The sequence below is a fragment of the Eptesicus fuscus genome, chromosome 16 (genome assembly GCF_027574615.1).
Source record: "Eptesicus fuscus isolate TK198812 chromosome 16, DD_ASM_mEF_20220401, whole genome shotgun sequence".
Taxonomy (NCBI): Eukaryota; Metazoa; Chordata; class Mammalia; order Chiroptera; family Vespertilionidae; genus Eptesicus; species Eptesicus fuscus.
In genome coordinates, this window is record NC_072488.1 from 24031409 (window position 1) to 24058739 (window position 27331).

Here is a 27331-nt window from a genome sequence, read left to right on the forward strand (position 1 = left end):
GGGGAAAAAAAGAGATAAAAAAAAGAAAGACTCCACTAGAATGCCTGTCAATCATGATAGACTCCTTGGTGGCCTCTCTAGAATTAAGCTCTCTTAGTAACTAGAACAGCCTTTCTTTCCATATTCCTTGAGTACTTTTTTCCACGTTATAGCATATAAAATGTACAATGACTTCAACATGAGTCCAAGTTTGTTATTAGCAAACACAACAGTACATTATTTTTCTTTTAATCTCTCCAGGGAAGGAATCACCCGTTAATTTTACCTTCATTCTGCTTATATATGGAGGGGGAAAAAGATAAAATAATTATGTTTTGAGAGTTCCTATACATTTGGTAGATGTTAAAACTAAAAAAATCAAATAGATTCTAACTGTTCCTTTCTTCTAAAAATGATAGACTTATATGTAGTAGCAATGTTTAATGGGAAGAGGTTCTTTTTAGTTTTTTGCAATCGGATAAAAATCACAATTCAAAAATGACTCCTCTAATATATATATACTAGAGGAAAGATGCTCTGGATTAACATGCATACATGAAAGAACAATTTGGAGACAAGACATTATTAAAGGTTCCCTGCCCACTTTCATCTTCTGATGAGCAGGTTTAGCAGGACAAATGTGGGAATCCATCCACTGCAGTTGAGTTAAATCTCTAGTTATTTAAACTCATCAAAAGAGAACCATCAAATTATTTCATCTTCTTATATACGGGTTGGGCAAAAGTAGGTTTACAGTTGTAATACAATAAATAATAATACAAGAATAAAACTTCCACATTCTCACAACTATAAACCTATTTTGGCCCACCCCTGTAAACACAGTCTTAAAGTAGGTTCTTACATATCAGACCAAAGATGGCCTGAAACTTTGAACAGTGCTGCAAAGGAAAAGGGCATTATCTAGGTGAGTTGTTTTTTATAACAAAGGTTAACGTGAGGGCTTACCAAAGCATAAAAGCAGGATAGTACAAAGCAGTATTCCCTATCTTGACTGTGAATTGATTTGAGTTTCTAGTAAAAGCAGAAATATAACCTAATTTACCCCAGTGTCAATGTGTAAGATTAAAATCGGATGGGATAATAACTGGGAGCATGATTCACTTTGAAGGACCTGGGAGAGTTTTGTCGATCTCAGGCGGTGGTAAACTGCCATTGTACCTTTCTATATATCACCTGAATTTAATTATTACCTTTGTGAATAGAAGTGCAAACTAATTTAAAGTTAGTCTTTTGAAGGAACAGTGTGGAACAGAATGCAAATTAATAATTGTATATTTCTTTAGGTACGAATTAACTTCTCTACCCCAGTGGCATTGCTAACGACTCCACTGAATGCTAACTTGTTATAAAACATCAATATTGTCCTCCTACAGGTATCAGAGGTTTGCAACCCCTCCTTTACCATGCTTTAGGGAGCTGTTTAGGAACAACTACGATTATATATACTCTGTTTATGAATGAAAAGTAAACTCTTATTGACCAAACTCAAGCCAGAGTCTGAAGTTCCTCGGCGTCCTCACGACACACATGAACTTGCAGCACACAGTTTTTAATGCATGCCACAGCTATTATTCAGTAAATTATACACCTTACACTATCTCCACATTATACAATTTTTAAAAGTAACATACATATTTCTACTACAAAGTCTTGTCATTTCTATGCTTATCAGACTCAACAAAATAATTGTGGAAAAGTAAAAATACTTGCTTCTCCAAACTCTGTTTCTTGAATCCATAATTTTTATATACTCTAATATAAAATGTTTATTTGCCAGCTTTTCGTATAGTCCCTTGGAGCTTAAATTCAGCACTTCTTTTCTCCACGTCCTTGCAACCGTCTTTTGTACACACACCATGCACACAGCCCCCCTACACTTAGCTCAATACAAAATCAAATGTTTCTCTAAAAGATATTAATTTTAACATAAAATAAGTTAATAAAAGATGAGACAAAATTCTCACTTAAATGTAATTTTATGAGAATATATTGTGAAATAAAATACAGACCGATGCTATTAAATTTCTATAGGCATACATTTTCTTTTCTATCTCAAAACGAGGATAAACCAAACCTGTATGTTCGTTTCAGAAAGAAGGCAGAGGCAGTTTTAAAACTGTGTAAAGACACATGTGGAGTTATCATGCATATTTATATGTAACTATACTATAGCTATGTGGTGATAGATTTAGGAATAAAGTTTTTAGAATAATCATTGCCTGGAATGCCTACATAAATTATTTTTGGAAGTCTGCATTCCCTTAAACCTAATTGTATAACAATCTATATTTAAATCAGAGCATAAACATAAAAGTACAGGACTTGATACCTGCAGTTTCTGCATTTTGTCTGGTTAAAAAGAAAGTCATTACATAATTCTGAAGGACACTCAGAGAAACTGTCTGAAGCCAAGGGAAGGGGACTGCTCTGTCATCCTCCTTATGAAAGCAGCAGCAAATAAAACATGTTCTTCCTGATGCAACTTTAGAATGCATGTCGTTCAATCTTGTGCATACAGATAGAGAAAACTGAGCATAACAATGAATACTAACAAAAAATAACAGTAGTGATTTTGTATTCTAATAGTACTTTTACACTGGAATTAAATGGCAAATTTTCTTTCCAAAAGGCATAAAGAGCATTTCATCGCTAACCCCCTGCGTTTTTGAAAGCTATGGCCACAAAGGCACATTTATAAAATAAGCCCCCACTTGTTAAAACTGTAACATTGCCACCATCACTAGAGTTTCACCTTAGTGACTTAAATAAATATAAATAAAGTAATAAACACTATATGTTTTATAGAGTTCTATGAACCAGGGGGGAAAATCACCTTACAAAATAACCTCCTGGCAAATGCAAAAGAAAAGCTAACTTTGCTTTGCCCATATTTTCTGAGTTCCCAGAATATAAGCAGCAGCTAGGGGAAACCTAGCTTATTTAACTGAAAGGCTTTTGCTTATTTCATTTTCCACATTAGCCTTTCTGTAAAACAAGGGGGGAAAGTATTGAACAGAAAAGGATGGAAGAATTAGAGAAGGGCAATCAATATAATAAAAATATTTTGGGGTTTTAAACAAAGTATCTTTCATATTCTATGTTTTTACGATGACTTTGCTAGAAATGTTCCTACTGACTGAGGTTAGATACTGAAAATAAGCACCATAAGAATCAGACATGATGCCCTGCTATCCGAGGTGGTCAAAATGTCCAGCAAGTAAGTTACTCCTTTTGCTTTCCTATTAATTCAGTGCTGGTAAAACTCCATGCTGCTGCTGTCAGACAGTTGTCGTGTAAACTGTTTTATTTAGAACTAAAGAATAAAAATTTTAATGGCTGTCACATGAACAACTTTTAAAAATATATTGTTTCAGACTTGTTAATATACTAATGGAGATTTTGTAGAGTTTGAATATAATTTTCGAGTCATCACCTGGATAATAGCAATAACAACAACACTTATTTTAAATAACTCCAAATTATATACAGTTGAGTAAATTTAATTTGTTTTCATTTAAGGTCTTCTAAAGTTGAGGCCAGCGTGCTGAAGAAAAATATTAAACTATCTATAACCCTGTGTCAACATATGATGCTACTGGGAATGGTAAGCGAATTAATTTTCCTTGGAAAATTAATTACTTATGACTTACAGTTGTAAAAGCAAACAACGTAACTCGGGATTAGGGCACATTTAATTTCTGTTTGTAGTAGCGATTAAATTAATTTCATATAATTCATGGTATGTAATGGAAAGCAGAACAAAAATGAAATTCTAGACAATGACTGACACAGAAAAATGTACATGTTTATGAAGCTGATCCAAAAATAAAGGTCATGGATATTAATTACTGGATAATAAACCAATATTTTTAATGGTTCTGCAATAATGAATTTTTAGCATAGTTTTTGAGAAAGCTTCACCAAATAGAAAAGTCTAACACAGAGAAACAAAACAGAAACCTGTAACAATATCCTGTAACATCTCCTAAATCTCCCCATCCCCTGGCCTCCCAAAAAGTGCTAGAGTAAGGATTTGCACATCTTTTATTTATAATAATAATTCTTGCCCAAATAGATATGGGGCAGCTAAAATTAAATATACTATTAAATAATTTGAGTTGACGTTCTTAAAATTACAACTAAATTCTCTTCCCCTGACATCCAAATAGTAAAGGGCTTCTAAAATGGATCATCTGCGATTCATTTTTGGGCACCTGGGTACTACTAAGACAACAGATTTTGGCTAATTAATAAAGCCCTAAGAATATATACACAGCTGCATATATGAAAATATTCATCTTTATACTCCATCACTTCCTACCTGTTCCAATTAAGCCAGACATAATCTTTCAATTTTGGATTTCAACTTCATGGTATAACTCACGTGTTAGGATAAAGAACTAAATCTTGCCCTAATGCTAATTGTAATTAAATAGTTTAAAGTAGCTATGTGAAATGTCATTGTCCTGGTATATTAAAAAATACACAAAATCAAAACATTTCACATTCTGGTAATAATCCTACATAAACTGTCACTAGCCACCTGGTGAAATCATTGTTAGTAAAATTCCCACTGACATTTGGAATCATTTGGCAATGAGAAAGCAAGCATTTTGACACGTTCTTTTAAAGTCAAGTAAAATATTTCTATGACTTATGCTTTTAGAAATAAGTTGATGTAGACTTCTGATGAAAGATATAGTATGAACAATAGGAAAACTATAATCATAACAAAATATAGTTTCCCCTCAAAATTTTATTTTTACAAATTTTAAACTAAAGTATTCCCTTTCCTAATCACACCCTCTATTACAAAAAAGCATTTACTGTTCCCATATTACCTTCTCTCTTAAGAAATGTATTTATATAGAGAAAAATTATTAATTTATGTAATGCACTTGAGATAAAATTTTAAAAATTACTAAAAATATTCTAAATTCCATTATAATATTAAACCTATTAAAGGAAGAAGAAATTGTGACATTACTCTGTAGTCTTCCAGAGGAGTTTTTGAAGTAACTCTGCACTGTGAAAAGATTTCCTAAGGAGAGAAACTTTTCCCTCCTAGAGAAGCTGTGACTTAAGCATAATTAGAAAACATTTCTGCTCTATTCTGAAGAGTAAAACTAAATGAAGCAATAGAAACCTCCCCTCTCTGACTTGTTTTTCTAAAACACAGGGTTACTCTTATTTCAAAATAGACCTCACTCAGAATAACCCAGATGGAAAAGGGGTCTGTTTAGAAATGTCCTAGATGGGTTCACGTTAGAGCAGGAGGCACATCTGGCTTTTTTTCAACTGGTAAAGATACCCAGGAGACTAAAACATCACCTTCCACTCTCAGAGAACCTAAACTTGACTTTATTTCCTTTCATTCTTGGCTTCGACCACAGAACAGGTTTTTAAGAAGGGGGGCAGGGGGGAGAACAAAAGAATGAAAGAACAAAATCATGTCCTTCTGGCTCAGCTCTATCCTGCTGCCCGCATCAGTGCTGCCTAACTACACTGATGAAAAGAGACACAGGGAGGGAAATGAAAGAAAGAGAACACAGAACGCTGTTCTGACTGGCAATACAGTCTAGAAGACAGGGAAGACTTGCACTTATATTCCCCCTTAGAAAACACATACAAAACAGACTCTACATTCTCCTAATTTTCAAATGAAGTGCAGAAGTCAGTCTCTTTAGGCATCTTTCTTTTAATACAATTCACATTCATATTTCAGTAGATTGACTACAGGGGAATCACTAATTTTTTATCTAAACCATGACGTTTTGACAAACGTTATACATAACCAACTATAAATCTACAGCAAGCCTCAAATACTAAAGAGTTGGTAATATATGATGAGAAACAGCTTGATTATGGTAGAGGCAAGGCAGGCTGTCAACAAACAAACAGCTGTTTCACATTGACAACCCATAACTCAATCCTGCATCCCAACAAACTGAGGAGTTTGTTTCTGATGTTGCTGTTGTTTGTTTTTAACTATTCTACCCTCTTCCCCTCCCATCTCCAAAATACTGAGTTAACTTTAAACATTAGATGTGAACCACAACAGAAGAATCAGGTATACAAGGATAGCAAGTAAAGCACTATCGGCTTACAAAAACTCCTGTAGATAATAACTAACATAAGTTCAAAGTGTACTTTCCAATGCAAGTTCAAATGCCTATCTCTCCCTGTGTAACACGTCCTGTCATTACTGTAGTATCCGAGGCAGCTCGGCAATAGCCTGTTTCCTCATTCCTGGACCATGACCACAGCAATGCCACCAGCAGATCCTTTGTTCTGAAAGCTCTCCCACAGCTTCTTCCGTCCTCGTTTAGAAGGCAATGGACATGCTCATACCTGCCAGTGGGAACTAAATGACTTCTAAGGTCCCTTGCAACTTAAAATTAAATGATTTCAGGAATACTCAATAAGCTTAGCATATGAATAGATAATAGGAATAAATAAAACCCCACCAAAGTAAATGGACTCTGTGTACTTGATATTTCCATCATAGGAAATAAAATCACTTTTCCATTTATATCTTCAGGCATTTTCATATCTTTAAAAATATATATGTAAAAAATATAAATTTCCTTTTAATACTCTTTCAGAAAGCACATAGGTAATATTTTATTTTCCAACAAACCATGAAGAAGTGAAATTACTTTCCCAAGGTCACACAACAAATGCAGCTCAACTAAGGTAAGAACATAGCTCCCTTTGATGCTGAGGCTCTGTGTTCCTTTTGACTGAACTGCACTAAAACGAGGAAGGGACCAGTGAAAATGTCTATGCAGTTTCAGTTTTAAGACAGTTCCCTATCCACACAGGAGCTTCACCTCTCGGGAAAATTCTGATTAAACACACCCTTAATTATAACTACCCAACTGCAAGGAGGGGCATATGTCAGTGAGCACAGTTGTGTGCCCAGACATGACTAACCAAGTATTTTAGTCTAGAATCCAACTTTCCTTTGTAAACTTCATGATAAATTCAGGATTTCTTAAAAGAACATATCTCCTGTCTCACTCTCAACTACAGTGTTCCATTTTATTTATTTATTTATTTATTTATTTATTTATCCTCACCCTAGGCTATGTTTATTGATTTTAGAGAGAAAGGGGAAAAGAGAGACAGAGAGAAACATCAATGTGAGAGAGAAACATGGATCAATTGCCTCCCATACTCGGGGATCCAACCCACAACCTAGGTATCGAACTGGAAATCGAACCCATAACCTTTTGGTGCAGGACGATGCTCTGAGCCACCTGGCCAAGGCCCATTTTATTTAAAACCAGGCCTTTCCCAACTGGCAGATGGGGCTGGATGTCTTCTGCATTCTGCTGCCATCACTGGGTCTGTGTTCGGTTAATGTTACTCTGGTAGCATGCCTATGAATAAATTTGTTTTTTTAAAAATTCATACCATTGCCTAAATTTGTCAACACAAATTGAGTAGGTTTCAAATCGTAAACAAGGGTAGAATCACTTTTTTAAAAGCCCGGTTATACTTCACACCATATGAAGGGAGAAGCCCTAAGTAAGGGAGTAGGGAACAAACTACCTCTTCAAAAAGCAGCTAATAGGAGGCTGGAAGGGAGATGAGGAAAGTGGCAGAGCAAAGAGGGCATAGTAGGAGAAAATGCCAAGCAAGGTAGAGAAGAATGCAGGGCACATTTAGACTTAGGGTTTCTCCATTATCCGAGCTTTTAAAATTACTGTTTATGTTCTGCATTGATTTGAGATGGGCATTTAGGAGGGGAAAAGCATATAAGACTTTTTAAAGCCAATTCCCAATAATAATTTTTAAATCTCATTCTTTTAAAAAGCAACCAAACCATTATGAAGACCAATACACTTTCAACAAATTAAATGCTAGCTTACGTGGTGTCGAACATAACGTCCCTTGGAAATGCCCAAACCATAGTTTCATCCTACTAGTGAGGATACCTGAAAGTTTGAAAGACTCAACCAAGTCATTAAAATGAAGTTTTGCCTACAATCCAATTCCTTTTGAAATTAATTTTTTACCACAATCTGGGACTGTGGATGATCATTACTAATCACCGTCTCAAAGTGGACACATTCTTACCAGGACTGACTGCTCGTGATGACTGAGCAACAACTTCACTAGGGGCGCCAGAGCCCCCTCCCCAGCCACCCTGTTTACATAAACCACAGGCCTAGACCTCCCTCCTCTACCCTGTCTCTAAACTACACAAATAATGTTTCTGCTGGCCTTTGCCAACTCTCTGGGGAAGTGCTATGAGGGAATGACATAATTTTTAGAGCAAACTTAGGGCTCCAAAGAGAAATGAGTTATGCTACTCCAAAAGTAGAGATAAAACATAAAACTGATTGTCATCCTTATTTTCATGGAGCCTTATAATATTTCAGATATAAAATACTTTAAGGAATTCTTATCAATTAAATGCCTGCCTTGTTTCCGAGTCTTTCTGTTTGTAAATGGTTGGTATTTGGGACATCTGGAAAATGAAGGGGTCTTTCAGAACTACTGCCAGGAAGATGACCTATTTTCCACTCTCTCTAGGCAGGTTCACATCACCATGATGCTGGGTATGGCGCAACTCCAGAGAAAACAACCTTTTTGGGGTCTTTCAATGGCAGTTTATGAGTACACAACAAGTGCTTTGTGCCCTGAGAACTCATTAGACGGACGGGTCTTCTTTTGATTCCATTCTATAGTGTGTGGACTTCTATGTGGCATTACATCGTCACCTCTTCTCATAAGCAACTCCCACTTCCAAGCAAACATTTACCAGAGGCTATTTAGCGTGAGATTGATTTTCTTTTCCAATATAGCATCTGTTTATAAATGCATGCTACAAAAGGGAGGAACAACAGGTGCCACACTTTTCCGAAACTCATACCTGACACTAGGTAGGTATTATCATTGGTTAAAGGTTTGTATATTGATTCATTTTATGGAGTCCTCCTCTGAGGTATGTGTGGGCTGTTTGGAAACCAGAAAGATGTTACCCACTTTCCTAATGCCCTAAAAGATGGATCCCAACCCCCAACCCCTTTTTTTTCTTCCTTAACTTGCTGGTAAGGACTGTTTAGATCATTCATAGTCAGTGAATGCCCGTAATAAAATGGAGGAAAAAAATTTCAAGTTTAAAATTGGACAAAAACATTAGTACAGGGGAAAAAAGGAATCAATTTGTAGATAAACTTCATGCTCTGGTGTTGAAAGTTAGGGTCCACAAATCAAAAAGCAGTCATTTCTACAGAGCTAGGCTTTTCCACTGCTCTCTCAGTGAATCACGCTGTGGTTAGTTGAAAGTGCTGTTCACATAATAAATTAACCACCTCATTTCCTTCATCACCAAAATATACATAGCACCCCTACACAGATTTGTTTTAATAAAAGTAATAAAGCAAGCCCAGAGGTTATGGCTGTTATGACATAATCACACCTCGGAGATTTAAAAACACTCACTTGCACATCATGCCTCAAAAAGTCTTTGCAAGCCCCCACCAACAAAACCTAACTGCACGCATACCCTCTGGCCCCATCTATTCCAAATAAATAATGAAACAAAAGCCTTGTATATGTCAGGAGAAAATTCTCCTTCAATTATATTTTGAAAAGAAAATACATCTTTTTAAATAATATTTTACAATAAACAGCATGGGTAGCCTGATCTGGATTATTAAAGGAAATATATCACCAGAGTTAACAATGCACTAAGAAGGCAGCCAACTAGCTTACTATCTCACCTCGAACCAAAGATATCTCCTAAAGTTGTTAAAAAGGACATGTATCTATAATAATAAAAGCATAATATGCTAATTAGACCGACGTCCTTCCGGAGCACCTTCTGGACAAAGCCAGGGCTGCGAAGGAAGCGCGGGTCCCGGGTTTCAGTGGAAAGCCAGTGCCAGCAGCCAGGGAAAGGAAGGCCTATTCTTGCACGAATTTCGTGCATCAGGCCTCTAGTTAAAATATAATATAATCTCACAAGTAATTAAATTTACCTGTACTATTCTTAAACACCATGATCAATACCCACCCCCTCAACACATATACATGAAGGGATGAGACAATCAACATTTCTAAACAATATGAATATCAGATATTCAGGATATAGTTTTTAAATTCTCTGAAGTGACCCTCCTAATGTTGACACATTTTATTTATCTTCCCTATTACTAAAATTGTCTAGTACAATCTTATATTTGAGTTTTCAACAATTCTTTCAAATATGAACAACCTGAAAGATTTCTCATTATGCTTTAGTTTACATTTCCACAATTACAAGTGAGAGTGATAATTTTTTTCATGTCTACACTTTTTTGTGTCTCATCTTCTGTTAATTGCCTGTTCATATCTCCTGCCTGTTTTTCTATTAAATTGTCTATTTTTCTCTTGTTTTGTCAAAGACCTTTGTATATTCTGTGTCCTTTATAGGTTATATTGGTAGAAAATACTTTCTCCTTGCCTGTTAATTTTCCATTTATTGTTTTCTGATTCAGGGACATTTTAGATTTTAAACCAGTAGAATTTATTAATCTCTTCCTTTATGGTAGTACCTTTAATGTCATGTTTAATTTTTAAAATAATCCATAATAACATTTTAAACATTGAAAATACATTAAAGTTTTAGAAATCCTAAGTATGATTTTTGTGCTGATGTATGAAAACTAGGTGACCTGTAGTAGAAACTGAAATTGATCTAGTTTCATTGTCCAAGGTCAACAACATAAAAGAGTAAGCAAACAAAAGATTAAAAAATTATATGTGTGTTAGTAATTAAGGGCATTATTGGTAAAAGTTCTTTCAAATCATACTCACATTTCACATTTCTTTTAAAGATAAGTAATGGTGTTATACTAGAGTGTGTGTATATATACATGGCTTATTACACTGTCAGTGATTTCTAAGAATCTGAGAAAACTAAATTTAATACTTGAATATAGGAAGCATTATTCATCTGGAGTGAAAAAAATATTCAGAACAGAAATTTTAAAACTTTAAGTTTAAGGAATAATTAGCAAATTCTAATACATACATTTAGTTCATGCTCCCATTAAAGGTCAATTACTTGTTTTCAGTTATGGAAAGAGTTCAATTATGGTCAGCAATGAATTATCTTAATTACAAGCTAAGTGTGAATTTCATTCATAATATCCAGTAAGTAAAGCAGAGATTCATGCACAGCTCATATCCTGGGACAGTTAAGGGGCAATATTGTAAAGACATTTTTGGGCCCAGGCTGGTGTTGCTAAATGGTTAGAGCACCAGCCTGCCCACCAGTGTGTCTCTGGTTCAATTATGGTCTTGGGGTGCAAGTCCACTTCCATTCACGGCATGGGAGGCAACCATTCAATGTGTCTTTGTCACATATCTCTGTCTCTGTCTCTGTCTCTCCACCTCCCACTTGCTCTAAAAATCAATGGCAAAAATGTCCTCACTCCTCAGATAAGGATTAAAAAGAAGAAAGGAAAAAAAAAAAAAACTTTTGGCAAGGAACTCATCTCTATAAACAATGCCTGATTTTTAGAACAATTCTGTGTTCCATCTTTGTGTTTATCTATTTCACAATATTGCTTTAGTACAGAGGCAAAAATCTAGTCAAAAGTCCTCTAAGTGGATATCCATAGGACAAACTCTTCTCTATATCCCACTGTACAATAACAAATAATTAAAGGATTAAAATGTTTGAAAGAATTTGGGCAAACAATGTAGGGCAGATGAGGAACCTACTAACCTTTTACAGCCCTAAACTAAAACTGCATTTCCTAATTTCAACATGTTAACTGTAGTTACTGTCACCACCAAAGAGTTGTTTTGGCTTTTACCCAAAACTGATCCCACACAGGAGATAGAGAAATAAAATACAAATTCCCACCTTTAAGGTTTTACCATAAAGAAGTTTCAGTTGGGAAGATGATTTTTCTTTTACAGTGACTCCTCATTATCCAAAATAATGAGGAATAAAGATGGCCTGGATAGAGAAAATCCACTAAGGGTTCCAAAACCGCATTTTGGAAAACCATTTCATTCTCTAACATCGTCAAATGATTTAACAGAGAGGCACAAAAGGAAGAAAGAGAACTGTTCTGTCTTTCCTACTTTCCTGTGTGTGTGCTCATTAACAAAGAGGTGTTAATGAGCATGAAAGTATCTAAAAATGGTCCAAGGAAGGAATAAGCAGCAAGTAAATCCAAGCTGCTTAAGCTGTGCTTTCAGGATATGACAAGGCCAAGCTAAACCACCATTCCCCATGTCCCAGAGAACTCAACAGAGCCAACCCTGCATCATCCTGCTCTCACCCTGGAGTGTTTTCTTGGGAGTAACACCAAGCCACTTTCCAGCAAAGTCTATAGGGGTCAGTTAGGGATATGCTGTCATTTGACCGCACTGGCTGCCTCTCTCTCCAGAAATAATGACAGGCATGTGTTTTTAAAATCAGTTCTCTCCATTTCTAAGACAAGGACTGGAGTGCTGTCTTTAGCATTTGAGCTGTTATTAAACCAAAAGTATGTTAGTTTCTTCTGAAATAATATTATAGCTTCTATTATTTCATTTAACCATTTAACATTCTTTCTTTGAACAGTTTTCATTTTTTTAAAATTAGCAATGTTTATCTAGCTTCAAAATACATATAAGTATTAAGTTTATACTAAAAGCATTTAGAGGTCTCGAATGAAGAGAAATTCAGTCCCACTCTGGTTGTATTGGATGTTTATTCTATTAAGACTTAAATATTAAGTGGCCCATTGGCTGGGATAGAGAAATAGATGTGTATTTTACCACAAAGTTTATTCACACACATTCACTGTAGAAAGTTGGAAAAAGGAAAAAAATAAAAATCCCTAATCACACCAAAGATATAAATATCTTTAACTCTGTATCAATAACTTTATTGCAATTAAAAATATTATATCAAGAGTAATTTCTCGGGTCATTAAATCCTCCCTAAATCTGACTTTTTAATGGTTGTATAATATTTCAACTGACGGATAATCCATAACTCACTTAACTATTCTTCTACTGTAGCTGCTTCCAATATTTTGCTACAACAGCAAACTTGTAAATAAGTCCTATCAGTAGTTCTTATTACTGCCTTAAGAGTTTCCTAAAGGGAGAGCTACCAGGTCCAAGGGATCCATTTTTTTAAAGTGCATCTTAATAGGTATTAAATATTTGCTAAAAATAACCATTTGCACTTTCATTAACAGTGTATATGAATGCTCAATTCACTGTATCCTTCTCACTTGCACTGATGTTTATCATTTTATTACAAACTAGAGGCCCAGTGCATGACATTTGTGCACTGAGGGGGAAGGGAGTCCCTTAGCCCCGCTTGCACCCTCTCCCAGTCCGGGACCCCTCGGGGGATGTCCGACTGCCGGCTTAGGCCCGGGAGGGAGCCTAAGCCGGACATCCTCCGAGGGGTCCTTAGCACTGCTGCAGAGGCGGTAAAGGCTCCCACCACTGCCACAGCACTCGCCAGCCATGAACCCAGCTTCTCACTGACCACTAGAGAGCAGCTCCTGCATTGAGCGTCTGCCCCCTGGTGGTCAGTGTGCGTCATAGCGACCAGTCATTCCACCCTTCGGTCGATTTGCATATTAGCCTTTTATTATATAGGAGGATTTACTCAATTGTTTAATTCAGGTTTCTTTCATAAAGAGAAATATTCATATTTCATCTATGGTAAATGATATGTAGAGGCTGTTTAAATACAGGGGTGGGGAAAATAGGTTTATAGTTGTTCATATGGGAAAAGATATGCAGGTTATGATTACTGCAATTTTCCCTATGAACAACTGTAAACCTACATATAAATTGTGTACAAATCAATAAGGAAACACCAAAACCTTACTAATAAAATATGTAGTTATCATATGCACATATATACTTGTAGCAAATAGTTTCCTTAGTTCATCATCCGATTTAAACTTATGTGTTAAATGACCTAGCAAATCTACTCTTAGGCATATATCCAAGAGAAAAGAAAACATACATCACAGAAACATTCACAGTAGCATTATTCGTAATAGCCAAAAGGTGAAAATAACTTAACTGATGAATGGATAAACAAAATGTAGTCTATATGTACAGTGGAATACTACTTGCCCATAAAAATGAAGTCGTGATACACACTATAGCATCCGTAAGCCTTAAAAACATTATGCTAAATGAAAAGAAGCCAGTCACAAAAGGCCACATACTGTATAATTCCATTTATAGGAAATATTCAGAATAGACAAATCTATAGAGACAGAAAGTAGATTAGTAGTTGCCTAGAAGTAGGGAAGGAGGAGTGATGGAAAGTGACTGCTGATGGTTTCTTTTGGGGGTGATAAAAATGTTCAAAATTAGTGGTAATAGTTTCACAACCCTATGAATATACTAAAAATCACTGACTTGTACAGTTTAAGTGGGTGAATTTATGTATGTTTATACATGTAGGAATGTGATTATATCTCAATAAAACTTTTTTTAAATGCATGTGTTAATATAGGATGGTCTATTAAGACGCCTACAAAAAAAGCAAATGTCTCTTGCTCTAATTTTTAGGTTTTTAATGCTGCATATTTTTTAAAGCTATGTTATTAGATAAAAGAATGATCAGGGTAATTGTATCTTGTTGGAAAACTGTATCTCATTCATCTGAAATATTCCTCTTTAACCTGTTTAATACACTTTGCCTTAAATTCTATTTCATCAGATATTAAATTGCTATGACTTTCTTTAAAAAATATTCTCATGCAGAATATTTTTCTTCAAATTTCTAATATCAAGGTTGCTTTTTTCTTGCACATATGTAGCTTAGTGTTACATTTTATTTTTTAAAATCTGATATTCTATTACTAGGGCAATTTAACCCATTTACCTTTACTTATTATTTAAACTTATTCCTGTCATCATATATTTTATTTACTACTAGTGACCCGGTGCACAAAATTTGTGCACATTAAAAGGGGATTAATTAGAGGAAATAATTTAATATTGTTATTTGCCCTTTCTCTATAATAGAAGTGTCAGAGATGAAAGAAAATTAGTAAAATGTATATGAAAACCTTCCTCCTGTCAGAGTCTGGGGCTCACCACAGGACCCAGAGTCAAGTCCCCGCCCACCCACATGCACCTCAAAATTGCATGAGACCCTGACCCGGCTGGCCACCCCCCCATTGGGCTAGATCCAGACCCGGCCAGTCCCACCCTTGTCAAGCCCTGCCAGGTAGGGGGCATAGCCTCAGGTCCCCTAGCCCAGCACCAGGACAGGAAGCGCACCTTGAGGTCCCCCGTCAAACCTCTTGGGTGGGGGGCATGGCCTCAGGTCCCCTGGCCTGGCACTGGGGCAGGGGGAGGGGGGGGGGGGGGGAGGTGCGGCCTGAGGTCCCTGTCAAGCCCCACGGGGGCGGGGGAGGGCGTAGCCTCAGGTCCCTGCTGATTGCTCGTTAAGGCTCCTTATGGGAACTTGGCCTCAGCTGTGGGTGCAGCCATCTTTGTGACTGAATGATGGTCAATTAGCATATTCCCTCTTTATTAGATAGGATACTTTGTTTTCTCTGCCTTTGGTTAGAATGGTAATTTTTTATTTCTTACTCTCATGATTTATATTTGTGGTTATGATACATATATTTCAGATTATGTTTTTCTAACAAATTGTATCTAAATCTTTTCCCTGAAAAAAAAAAATCCTAATATTTTATAACTTCTTTTTCTTCTACCCTCCCATGTTGAGCTGAGCTGATCTAGACTGATTTTTAAATATGTTAATCCTTAAAAAGATGTACATTTTACTGTGCGTATGTGTACTGTGAAGCTCTCCACTGACTCCTTGCCTCCCTCACTTCTGTTTCCTCACAACATGCCTTTCCCTTCTTTGGGACCCCGCCTCCCCTTCTGTGGTCAGGAGTACTTCCATAAATAATACTTTCAAAAGAGGTCTGTAACAATCAGAGAAGGTGAATCATGGCAAGTCCAAAAATGCTTTTACTTTCCTCTCACACTGAATTGCTGTTTTGCCTGAATATAGAATTATGGGTTCAAAATAATTTTTCCCCACAACTTCAAAACCACTGCATATCTATCTTCTATCCCCTGTTTTTACCCATAATAGGAATGACATCAACCTGATTCTTTCCTTCGTAAATAAACTATGTCTGCTTTCTGGGAGCTTTTAGTCTTTTCGTCTTTATTACTAGCATTCTGAAATTTCATAGGTTATTGACATTTGAGTGTAGAGCATTTTACTGATTTCAGAGAAGAAGGGAAAGGGAGAGCGAGATAGAAACATCAATGAGAGAGAATCATTGATCAGCTGCCTCCTGCTTGCCCCACACGAGATTAAGCCCGCAACCTGTACATATGCCTTGACCAGGAATCGAACTGTGATCTCCTGGTTCATAGGTAAATGCTCAATCACTGAGCCAAGCCAGTCAGGCTGAGTGTATATCTTTTGTTATTCCTTTATTTAGTACTCATTAGGCCTTTTCAAAAGACTTCTCCATCTTCGGTTTTTGAGAAATTTTCTCTTTATTATTTCTGTGATTATAATCCCCTTTAACTCTCATTTTTTATTTAATCTTCTATTTGATGAATGCTAAAGCTTTAGAACGTCCTCTAAATCATAAGACTTTTTTGTTTTGTTCATGCTTTCCACCTTTTTCAGTGTAAGACTACATCCTAAAGAATCTTTGCTCAGTCTTCCCATTCATTAATTTACTTTTAGCTGTGTCCACTCTATTGATCCTGTTTATTGGGGTTTTTAAAATCTTGACACTCATATTTTTAAATTCTAAGATTAGTTCATTTCATTCTATCCCATGTTTGCTTTATAAATGCAATAACCCCTCTTGTCTCACTGTGAACGTTAATTTTACTTATTTCAAAGTCTGTTGCCTGTTCATTGTTTCATTGGGTGCTATTTTTCCTTATTATGTCTGGTGTCTCATTTTTCTATTATAAGTTTTCCTCAAATGTTTAGTGATTCTTGGTAGCTACATCATTTCAGAGTTCCTATGTGGCTATCTGTACAAGCTGTTTCTGTTTACCATCATCTGCCTCAAGTGATAACGTGAGAAATGTGGGATATGATGCCAAGTGTCAGTATAGGTCAGAAGTTTGTCTTGCCAGGATGAGGCTTCCTGACAATCAAAGGCTACTTGAGGATCCCCAGCCTCTCTGGCCCCTGTGTTATACTCAGTGCATTAGCTTAGATTTACAGTAAACTGAGCGAGGGGTTACAATGGGCCTACCCACTCTATATGTACCTCCTTACCTAACACTACAGGCCCCCTCCCCAGAATGTGATTCTGGTTTGAGAACACTAATGATCTATATATTTTGAGGAGTGGTCCACCAAGTTTTATTTTTTCTATGGATGTGATTCCTCGTGCTTAATAACTTTCAGGAATTCCTAAAATTTCCATCCATTGGTGGGACCCTTCCTTGTTTTCCCAAGCCATCATCAATTTATTCATATAAGTTTGTGTTTATATAGGTACAGATATATATGCACATCTTTTCTTACAGAATTTGGAGCTGTGGATATGGCAATCGTGACAGTGGTGCAGTTAAAGAATATCATGAGCTCAGCCTACCATCTTGATCCCTTGCCAGGTGTCATTATTTGCTAGTCTGTACTCCAATGTTAATAAGGCTATTTCTCTAAATCTTTCACTTGCATATCCAACTCCATTTGACATCACTGCGTGAATTTCCTACAGACATCTCAAATTTAACATGTCCAAATCAGAACTACTGACCTTATACTTACCAAACCTGCTCTACTCAGGCATCGTCCACATACCAGGGCCCTTGGAGCAAATTCTTAGCAACTCCTTTCCCTCACTTATTACCAAGTAATGCCTACAAAATAGATTTAACTTCTTTCCAATTCTACTACCGTTAGCTTTGTCCAAGCCACCATCACTCTCACCTGGGCTATGTAAATAGCCTCTAAACTGGTCCTATTGCTTTTCCTCTTCCCCTCTAAATCATTCTCTTCAGAGTAGCCAGAGTCAATGTTTAAAAAAACAAATCAGATCATGGCATTCCCCTGCTTAACACTTCCATTACTTCTCAGTACTGTTGGAATGAGGTCCAAACTTTTTCAGATTAAATGCTGTCTCTGAATCCAAAGCTGGAGACTATGCCTCTGCTATTTACTTAAAGACTGCCTTGATGACAAGTGTATTAGCCTGCCTGGCTTCTGTAAGTGTGACTTTCTTTTCTTTGTCCCACTACCTTGCTGATTTATTTTGAACAACTATAATTCCTCTCAACTACAATGTCTATATCATAAAAGTGCTACAGCTCTTTAGATAGTAGGTATATGTATCTGTAGCTACAAATCAGACCCTTCGGTAACTATGCTTCCCAAATGAACAAGTCCAGGTAAAGGTCTGGATGCCTCTGCATCTAACTTGCTATCAATGTATGACAGGTCACTGCAGGCTTTGCCAGTGTGGTCCTGGGCAGAAATCCTAACTAGGACGCAGCTTCTTCTTCTGTCAAGTGAGGGGTAGGGTCAGATGATTTCTAAGGTTTCTTCCATTTCTAGTCGTCACAGATTCCATGACCTAATCGAATATTTCCTTAAGAAAGTTCAGTACTGCTAGAACGGTATGGCTCAGTGGTTGACTGTTGACCTATGAACCAGGAGGTCACGGTCTGATTCCTGGTCAGGGCACATGCCTATGATGTGGGCTCGATCCCCAATAAGGTGTGTGCAGGAGGCAGCCAATCGATGATTCTCTCTCATCACTGATGTTTCTCACTCTCCCTCCCTCTCTCTGAAATTAATAAAAACATTTTTTTAAGTGCAGTGCCTATCATACAAATTCCATGAAAATCATACAGAAGGTAATATTCTACTTCCTATGTAAGAGGGACTTTCATCAAAGGAAAAATAATTCAACTCAAGGTTTCCAGAGACAACTACGGATTCACTATGCCAAAATTTAGTGCTGTCTTCAAGTACCCAATGTTCATAACCTCAAGAACTAAAATACAACAACAAGAAGCACTATTTCTACTACACAGTAACAGTTGAAAGCTTTAATCTCATACTGGGCAATGACCAAAAATTAACTACCAGGTATAATAATCAAATAGAAAAGGAAAACAGAGGGGAAAAAGTCACAGTAGGTACCCAAGGCTTCTTCCTGAAGGATCAATAAAGATGAATAGTTCATACTGGTTTAGACAAACAGCCAACATATCCCCCATGTTCCATAAACTCCTCCAATTCTATAATAAATGTTAAAAGCAGAGGCTCTCCAGATTAAGCTACTGGTCAGATCTAAGGTTTGAACAGCCTTTAAATCTGACTACACTCAATTCTAAGTCTGAATCAGAACCATAAACACCAGAAAAAATTACTTCCTTCTTTACTAACTTAAAACTCCTATCTTCCCACAAACTTCTAACCTTTGAAAACTGGAATCTATTCCCACTGACACTTAGTTACTATGCCAAGTTTGAGTACTGCTTTTTGTATTGATGGATTTCATAAATTAAATGATCCATGTTGCTTTACCTGATACATTCCAACTCCAATGTGTTTTGGCTCGATTTTCACCAGCTCAGCTAATGGATCTTGTACACGCCTTGCTATGGAAACTGGAAAAAAAAAATCCCACAAAGAATCAGAGTATGTTAATGTAAAAAGTATGTTAATGTAAAAAGAGCATCCAGATAATCACTTAAGTTAGTTCCCCATGATGCAAGTACTTGATTCCACCCCCTCTCAAACCAACAATTTCACACAAAAGAATGAATATAAAATTTCAGGACTTATTACGCTACCAGGACCCCGAGGCATTTCTGAGCACAAATAAAAGGGTTATACGTTAAAAAACAACAACAACAAAAACAACCAAAAACAAATACAACACATAGTTGCTACATTTACACAATTACCTGTTCATTCTTTAAAGATAAATACAAAAGAATAGAGTACCTCACACTTTAAAGGACAAGTAGATATTTGTTTTACTTTTAAATAATCCTGTATTATTATAAACACGGTATACATTTGTATGGCAAATATGCTTATAAGGACTAGATCCTGATAATAAGTAAATGATGAGATCATATCTTGCAACCAGAGACCAAGTAAGTTGGCTAGTGAGAACATTTGCATTGCCTTGAACATGACTGCTAGATTACCCTGTCACATACACTCCTAACACATCTCTTTCTCAACCATCACAATTCATGTTCAAGAGACTTGGAGTTAACTTCAAACATTCCTTTGCTTGTGTCATTTTACTTGGGCATCATTTATTGCCTTTTTTTTTAAACCAAATGTTAACAAATCTTTATATCAAATTTAGCTTTTAAGATAGATTTTGCTAGAGAAAATAAATTTAATGTGAATCTTCTAAAGGCATATCTTTTTTTTTTTCCAAGTAGCAGTGTTACATTGAGCCTTACGTATGAAAAGCTTTTATGTTATAAGCATGTGAAAACTAGTCAGTGTCACATACTCATATAGAAGGTTAAGTGAACTAAATTCTTAAGTGAAAACATTAAGGCCATCAAAGGAAATCCCTTGCTAGTTTTCATGTTAAACTGTTCCAAGTCTGGCAACAGAAGTCACCTCTTACAAGTGATTACCAGATTCTCCCGTCACTGATTTGTACATCTCATCAGAGATAAAATCTACTGTGAACATCAAGTTCACTGCATTTGTGTACAAGTATTTGTTGAGTACCTGTTTTCAATTTTTTTTAGTATATACCTAGTAATGGAATTGCTGAGTTATATGGTATTCCATATGTTTAACTCGGTCTAATTGCTTTTTGAACAGACTTTTAATCAATGCTCTATTTGACATCCACTCTGCCCTCCCAAAATACTTCTAAAGGTGCTTGTTACATTTCCTGAACCTATGGAGTGTCCATGATCTATTACAGATTAGTTCTGTTTTCCACAATGCTGTCTTAGTATTCCACTTTCTCAAGTTGGCTAGATCACTTATTACTCAGCCATCTGCTTTCCAGCTTCAAAACTAATGTTGCTGTTATCTCCTCGCCCATTCTCTTTGTCCTAGTGAGTTTATGTCTTCATTCTATCAAGTTACTATCATTTTAATGAGATTTTAGAAGCATCTATCTACAATTCTATCCATCTGATTTAAATGCCTCTCAAGTACATTACATTTATTATGGGGGAATATAAGCACATATAAAGATAACCTCTGTTTTCAATAAGCTGATAAACTGATCAAGAAGATCTAGTAATAATATGAAGGTCGTTTGCTTACATATGTTTAACACTTGTATGAATGTTGAAGTTCTGTTATATTCTGATATAGCAAAGTTATGGAGAGTTGAAAGGTAAAACCCATAGCCACAGGTAGGTCAGGTCTCAAATGAAGTATGAAGTCATCCCTGGCATTAATCACTACAAAAGAGACAAGAACTGAAGTGTGTGGGCCCTAGAAAACCCAGAGTGAAGACTCGCAGATTCTGTCAGTATTTGCCTGAAGGACCAGACTCTGAAGACTAAAAATATATATTTTCTGAGTTGATATGGATCAAACACAGTCATTGCCATATGGACAGAAGCTGAGACAGAGAAGGGAGGCATATCTACAGTGAATTACAAACTGAAGGCACAGCTAGATTTTGAAATCAGAGTAATTAGGATCAGATACCAATTCCATTTTTTTACTTCCTACTTTCACAGAGTCGTGCTGCACTGTAGCAATTCTGTCTCACCTATAATAGTATGATAGTTATGTACCTATGTGGGCCAGTGGTGAAAAGGAAACAGCACTTAGCAGTGGGAGGTCTGAGGGACTCCCAACTCCTAGACAATATTTTTTTCCAACACCCTATAGTAATATTACGTTTCAGTGCCAACTTAGGGAGTTCTGAATCTTACTTTTATAAAGAAAAGTATCCTTCTATTATAGAAGTATACAAATATTATGTGCACATTTACAGGCTATATGGCCTCTTTAAGCCCTTTCAGCCTTGGTTTCCTCATCTATAAAGTGGGGATAATAAAACTCTCAGAGGACAACTGTGAGAATTAAATAATACTGGTAATGCATTTAATACAATGTTTCACATATATTAAGTGTTTTAAAAAGATTAATATTAGCAGCTCCCACTATGATTACAGTAGGTCCTTGGGTTACATTGGAGATCTGTTCCTACAGCGCGACATAATGTAATTTTTGCCATAAGTCGGAACCCACCTACATAAGCACCTACGTCACTCACATGGAGCACATACACAGCAGTAAGGAAGTGAAACAGTAAAAAAATTTTAAAAGAAAGATAACAATTCCTGACCTTTACTTGTGGTAAATAAATAATAAAATAAAAACATAAAGCACCTATGTACACATGTCGAAATGATGGAACATTTTTTTTTTTATAAATAAATGGGAGATAATGACGTAACCACGAAATGACTTAAGTACATACATCGAGTCCAACGTAACCTGAGGACTGCCTGTACTGTTATCTAATCCCCTTTATTACTATTACTGCTATTGTTATTATTATTATTACAAGGAAAGTACCAAAACAATATGTGGCAAGAAAGCAGAAACCATGCTGAGCTAGTGTGATAAGGAAAAGCTTCCTAGAAGAGGCAAGATTTTGAGCTGGAATCTGAGTTTGAGCAGATGATCATTTTAGACAGGAACTGTGTCCTGGAATGAACAATTGAAGGGAAACTACCAGCTCTTTTAGATGTAAGAAGTTTATAGCTTTAAATTAATGCAAAAAATGTCAAGTGCATATCTCCAGGTGTAGATTTCAAGAATAGCCAATGAAATTTGAAGAGCATATTTAAGGAGAAAAATTCAATAGCCCTGACCAGTGTGGCTCAGTTGGTTGAGCGTTGTCCCGTGCACAGAAAAGTTGCTAGTTAGATGCCCGGTCAGAGTGTGTGCGGGAGGCAACCTATCAATGTCTTCTCTCTCACATCGATATTTTTCTCTCTCCTTCTCCCTTCCTCTCTCTAAAATCAATAAAAATCCATTTCTAATAAAGTATCTTAATTTCTTCACACATAAGATTTTATCTATTCCACATCACAGAAATCAAAGCAAGACAAAAGAAACTGGTTATCTGACAAATATTCAGCAATAAATTGAAAGCCTGTGCATGTTCATACATTTGATTGTAAATATTTTTGTTTATATATTACTTTTGCCAACAAAAAGCCATAATAAGTAATATTTTTTCTAATAAGAAAGCTAAGAGTATCTTATTACTTTTATGAACACTAACATTTAACTTTACTAGAGATGTTTTGAGCTGATTTTTCAGTATACTCTAGAATACTATGCAGAGTTCTTTAGAAAAAGTATTTTTCTTCCTTTTCCATAATTATAATTATTATTCGAACCACTTTCTAACATGCCTGCCTATTCTTATGTATACATATTCTAAATTTTCTTGGATATTTAAATATTTTGCTCTCTACAAATACCAGTCCAAAATGTCAAAATCACATGCTTTTGTGATGGTGCACAGCTTCTTACCTGCACTTCTCAAATTAGGGTCCAGTCCTGGCATCTCTTTGTTAGCTTCAGGGCTGACACTGTAGACTGATGCTCCTGCTTCACTGACAATACTAAGAAAGAAAGAGGGAATATCATTTTCCAAACTTTTTGTCCGATCAAAGAAAATAAATGACACTAGGTAAGAAAATAGTTGGAGGGCAAAGTGCTCTCTTTATATGTCAATAATACCTATCACGCTTAATTTTTCATTAACATAAAGTGGTTAAGCAATGTTTGTTTTCTTCATATAGGAAATACACAGATTTTAATCCATAATGAAGTCATTCAGTCGATTTCTGTCAGTAGTAATGAGATAGGTTATAGATGAACACAATAGATACTCCCCCATGATGCAACTAAGTGTATTTCAGAATATACTTAGCTTCTCTTGTGTTTACTATAATCCACTGTTGACTGACATTTACAACTACCATCTGAATCAGTCATTCTAGAGCATGTTGGGAAGCACATGAACATGTGTGGATATGTCCATATGTGAATAAGCACAAAAAACCACTGCCATAAACAGCGCCATTGTCATTACCTGGTTATCATTAACCATTACAATGTAAAAAGCAAAATGATCAGATAGGTATTACCCCACTTCTTTTCAGTAAATCATCTTTTTGGAAAACTTGAAACATTTCACTTCATGCAGATGTTAAACTATTTCATTCCATCATTTATTTAATCAAAGCATCACACATATTATCTTCTCTTTTTTGGCTCCAAAAAATACTTTTCAAACCACAATGGCAACAGTCTTACAGATGACATTTGATTGGTTGACTCTTGTACGGTTTATCAAACATTTAAAAATCAGAGTTCTTCTTTACACATTTTATGCAAAGAAACCTCATCTACCTAAAGTATTCACAATACTTATAGCTCTCTACCATGAGACAGGCCATCTAGGTGTGAAGACTCAAAAGCAGAAACACTTTTAGTGCTTAAGATTCTTAGGAACCTCCTCTTTCTCTGCTCATCAATATTTACTTCAATTCTGAGACAAGTTTAGTGGATAACTTTTAATGTGTTGCCCCCCTGTAACAATTCAACACTGATAAGCAAAATGTGAAAAGGTTAGTTTGCTGTCCCCTGCCTTTAAAGAATATATATATACTAGAGGCCCGGTGCATGAAATTCATGCACAGGGGAGGGGAGGTCCCTCAGCCCAGCCTGCATACTCTCTAATCCGGGACCCCTCAGGGGATCAGGCCTAAACCGGCAGTTGAACATCCCTCTTGCAATCCAGGACCATTGGCTCCTAACCGCTCACCTGCCTGCCTGATCACCCCTAACCGCCTCTGCCTGCCGGGCTGATCACCCCCTAACTGCTCCCCTGCTGGCCTGATGGTCCCTAACTGTCCTCCCTTGCCGGCCTGATCACCCCTAACTGCCTCTGCCTCAGCCCCACCCCCGTGGCTTTGTCCAGAAGGATGTCCAGAAGATGTCTGGTCTAATTAGCATATTATCCTTTTATTAGTATAGATAACTAACCTTTTCACATTTTGCTTATATATATATGTTTAATTTCAGAGAGGAAGGGAGAGGGAGAGAGACAGAAATATCAATGATGAGAGAGAATCATCGATTGGCTGCCTCTGCACACCCCCCACCGGGGACCAAGTCTGCAACTTGGGCACTTACCTCCGACCGGAATCAAACCCGGGACCCTTCAGTCCACAGGCCGACACTCTATCCATTGAGCCAAACCAGTCAGGGCTAAAGAACTTTTGACTGAACTTTGACAACTACAAGCCACCAAGATGCAAGATTATTGTGGGTAAGGAGATTTATTAATTAATTAAATTTTTGCAACCAAGATCAACTATCCTAAATTTAATAGGAAAAATGAACATCAGCAATTGAAAAGCAAGGCGGCTCACCCTGTTCTTCATCAACACCAACATCATCATATGCTAAGAGGTAACCGAGCATGCAACATACACAAAGCACAAAACCAAGCACTTTACAGACATTATCTCATTTGATCCTTCGAGGGGATTTTTTTTTTTCCCACAGATAAGTAATGTGTCAAACATCATACTGAGCTGGATCTGAAGCCTAACCTGCTTGATTCCCCAAGTCTGAGCTCATAACCAGCACAAGTAACTTTTTCTTGCTTAATTTAAATTCTTTATTGTTTAATGTATTACATAAGTCTCCTTTTTCCCCCCCATTCACCTCTCCCTGGCCACTCCCAACCCCCAGCACATGCCCTCACCCCCCTCCCTCGTCTGTGTCCATTGGTAATGCTCATATGCATGCATACAAGTCCGTTGGTTGATCTCTTACCCCCTCACCCCACACCTTCCCTCATAGGTAGGACAGTCTATTCCATACTTCTATGACTCTGGTTCTATTTTTGATCATCAGTTTATATTGTTCATTATATTCCACAAATGAGTGAGATCATGTGATATTTATCTTTCTCTGGCTGGCTTATTTCCTTTAGCATAAAGTAACTTCTGATTAGCTTCACAACTTCACATTAAAATGAAAACCTACATTTTTATGCTAAACAACAAATGTCACATTATCTTAAGAACTATGTTCTTAACAGATCCAGAAGAACTCATTTCTCTATTTTGTCGCCTTCACTTTTGATCAAAAGGTAAAGTCAGTTTGTTTTTTATATATCTAAAGAAGAATCTAAAGCATAAAAACATTCGAGTATGTTCTACAATTTCTGAGACTGACTTTAAAATTAAAAGTGATTTTTCTCCAATATAAGATTTAGATTGTGCTTATCTTCTACTATATAATGATGGAGGAAATGTAATGTCAAATAAAGCTAGAAGTAAAGAAAATTCTTAGTGTGGCATAATATGATACTAAAATCAACATACTAGCAGTGGTTTTTCAGTTTCATTGTAGCAGCATTTCCTAACCTGGGGCCCTTGTACTTCTGGACAGAGAGGTCAAATTAATCAGAACTGTATGCAAAACATTTGTGCGTATGCATTTGTTTTCTAGAAAAGGGGGTTATAGTTTTCACTAGTTACTTAAAAGAAATCTATACTCCCAAAAAGTTTAAGAACCACCATAGGATAAGAATATTCAATCACTAGCCATGGAAAATTTGGTGTCAAACACAAATTAACAGTCAGTCTAACAAAGTTTTTCTTTAAAAAAAAAAAAAAGAGAGAGAGAGAGAGTATTCATCAAGTGCAAGTTGAACCTATTATTAAGAGGTAAAAAATTTTTTTTTAAATTTCACTGCGAATTCATATTCTATCCTTGCCAGAAGCCTCCAAAATTACCACTATTAAAACAAAGGGAACTTAAATAAAAATAAAAATTCCAATTAACTGTGGCCTTCAGCAATGGGTACCTGAGAATTTGCTGGGTGATTCACTGTCTCTTGGAAGTTATAATTCTCAGTAGACTAAGGGAAACTGTTGTGAAGAAAAACACTCAGATAATAAATATTCCTTCAAATACCATACTGCCAGCTCTCTTAAACTGAGGAATACAAAACAGATGTGACACACTGCACCCAAAGATTTTAGATTAACATTAATATTAAATCAATACAAAATGCAGTAAATTTCATATGCTTTAGTTATTAGATAGCATGGATCCAATAAACAGTTTAGAACTAAGCACAGATCAGAATGCTTCAATAATCTAAATGAACAGAAAAACCTCAACACTGATTACTTCAATATAAAACATGTAACGATCTAAGAAGTATATGTGGCAAGAATTAAATGAAACAAATCAAGCTGGGAGTGGCGATGATTTCTTCCAGGAGAAGCTGCTAAGAACAAAAGTTATAATGTCTCCTCCCTTCCTTTTTTCATTCCTATTTAG

At 36.3% G+C, this 27331-nt stretch overlaps 1 protein-coding gene across 1 annotated transcript in view; it reads right to left on the bottom strand.

The window, feature by feature from the left end:
• SRBD1 (S1 RNA binding domain 1) overlaps nucleotides 1–27331 on the bottom strand; it is a 162369-nt gene that overhangs the window by 59174 nt on the left and 75864 nt on the right. The window contains exons 15-16 of the mRNA XM_008162174.3: nucleotides 23492–23583; nucleotides 19520–19602 (exon numbers count right to left, since the gene is read on the bottom strand). Coding sequence (XP_008160396.2) covers nucleotides 19520–19602; nucleotides 23492–23583 — 175 coding nt within the window. The remainder of the gene's footprint in view (nucleotides 1–19519; nucleotides 19603–23491; nucleotides 23584–27331) is intronic.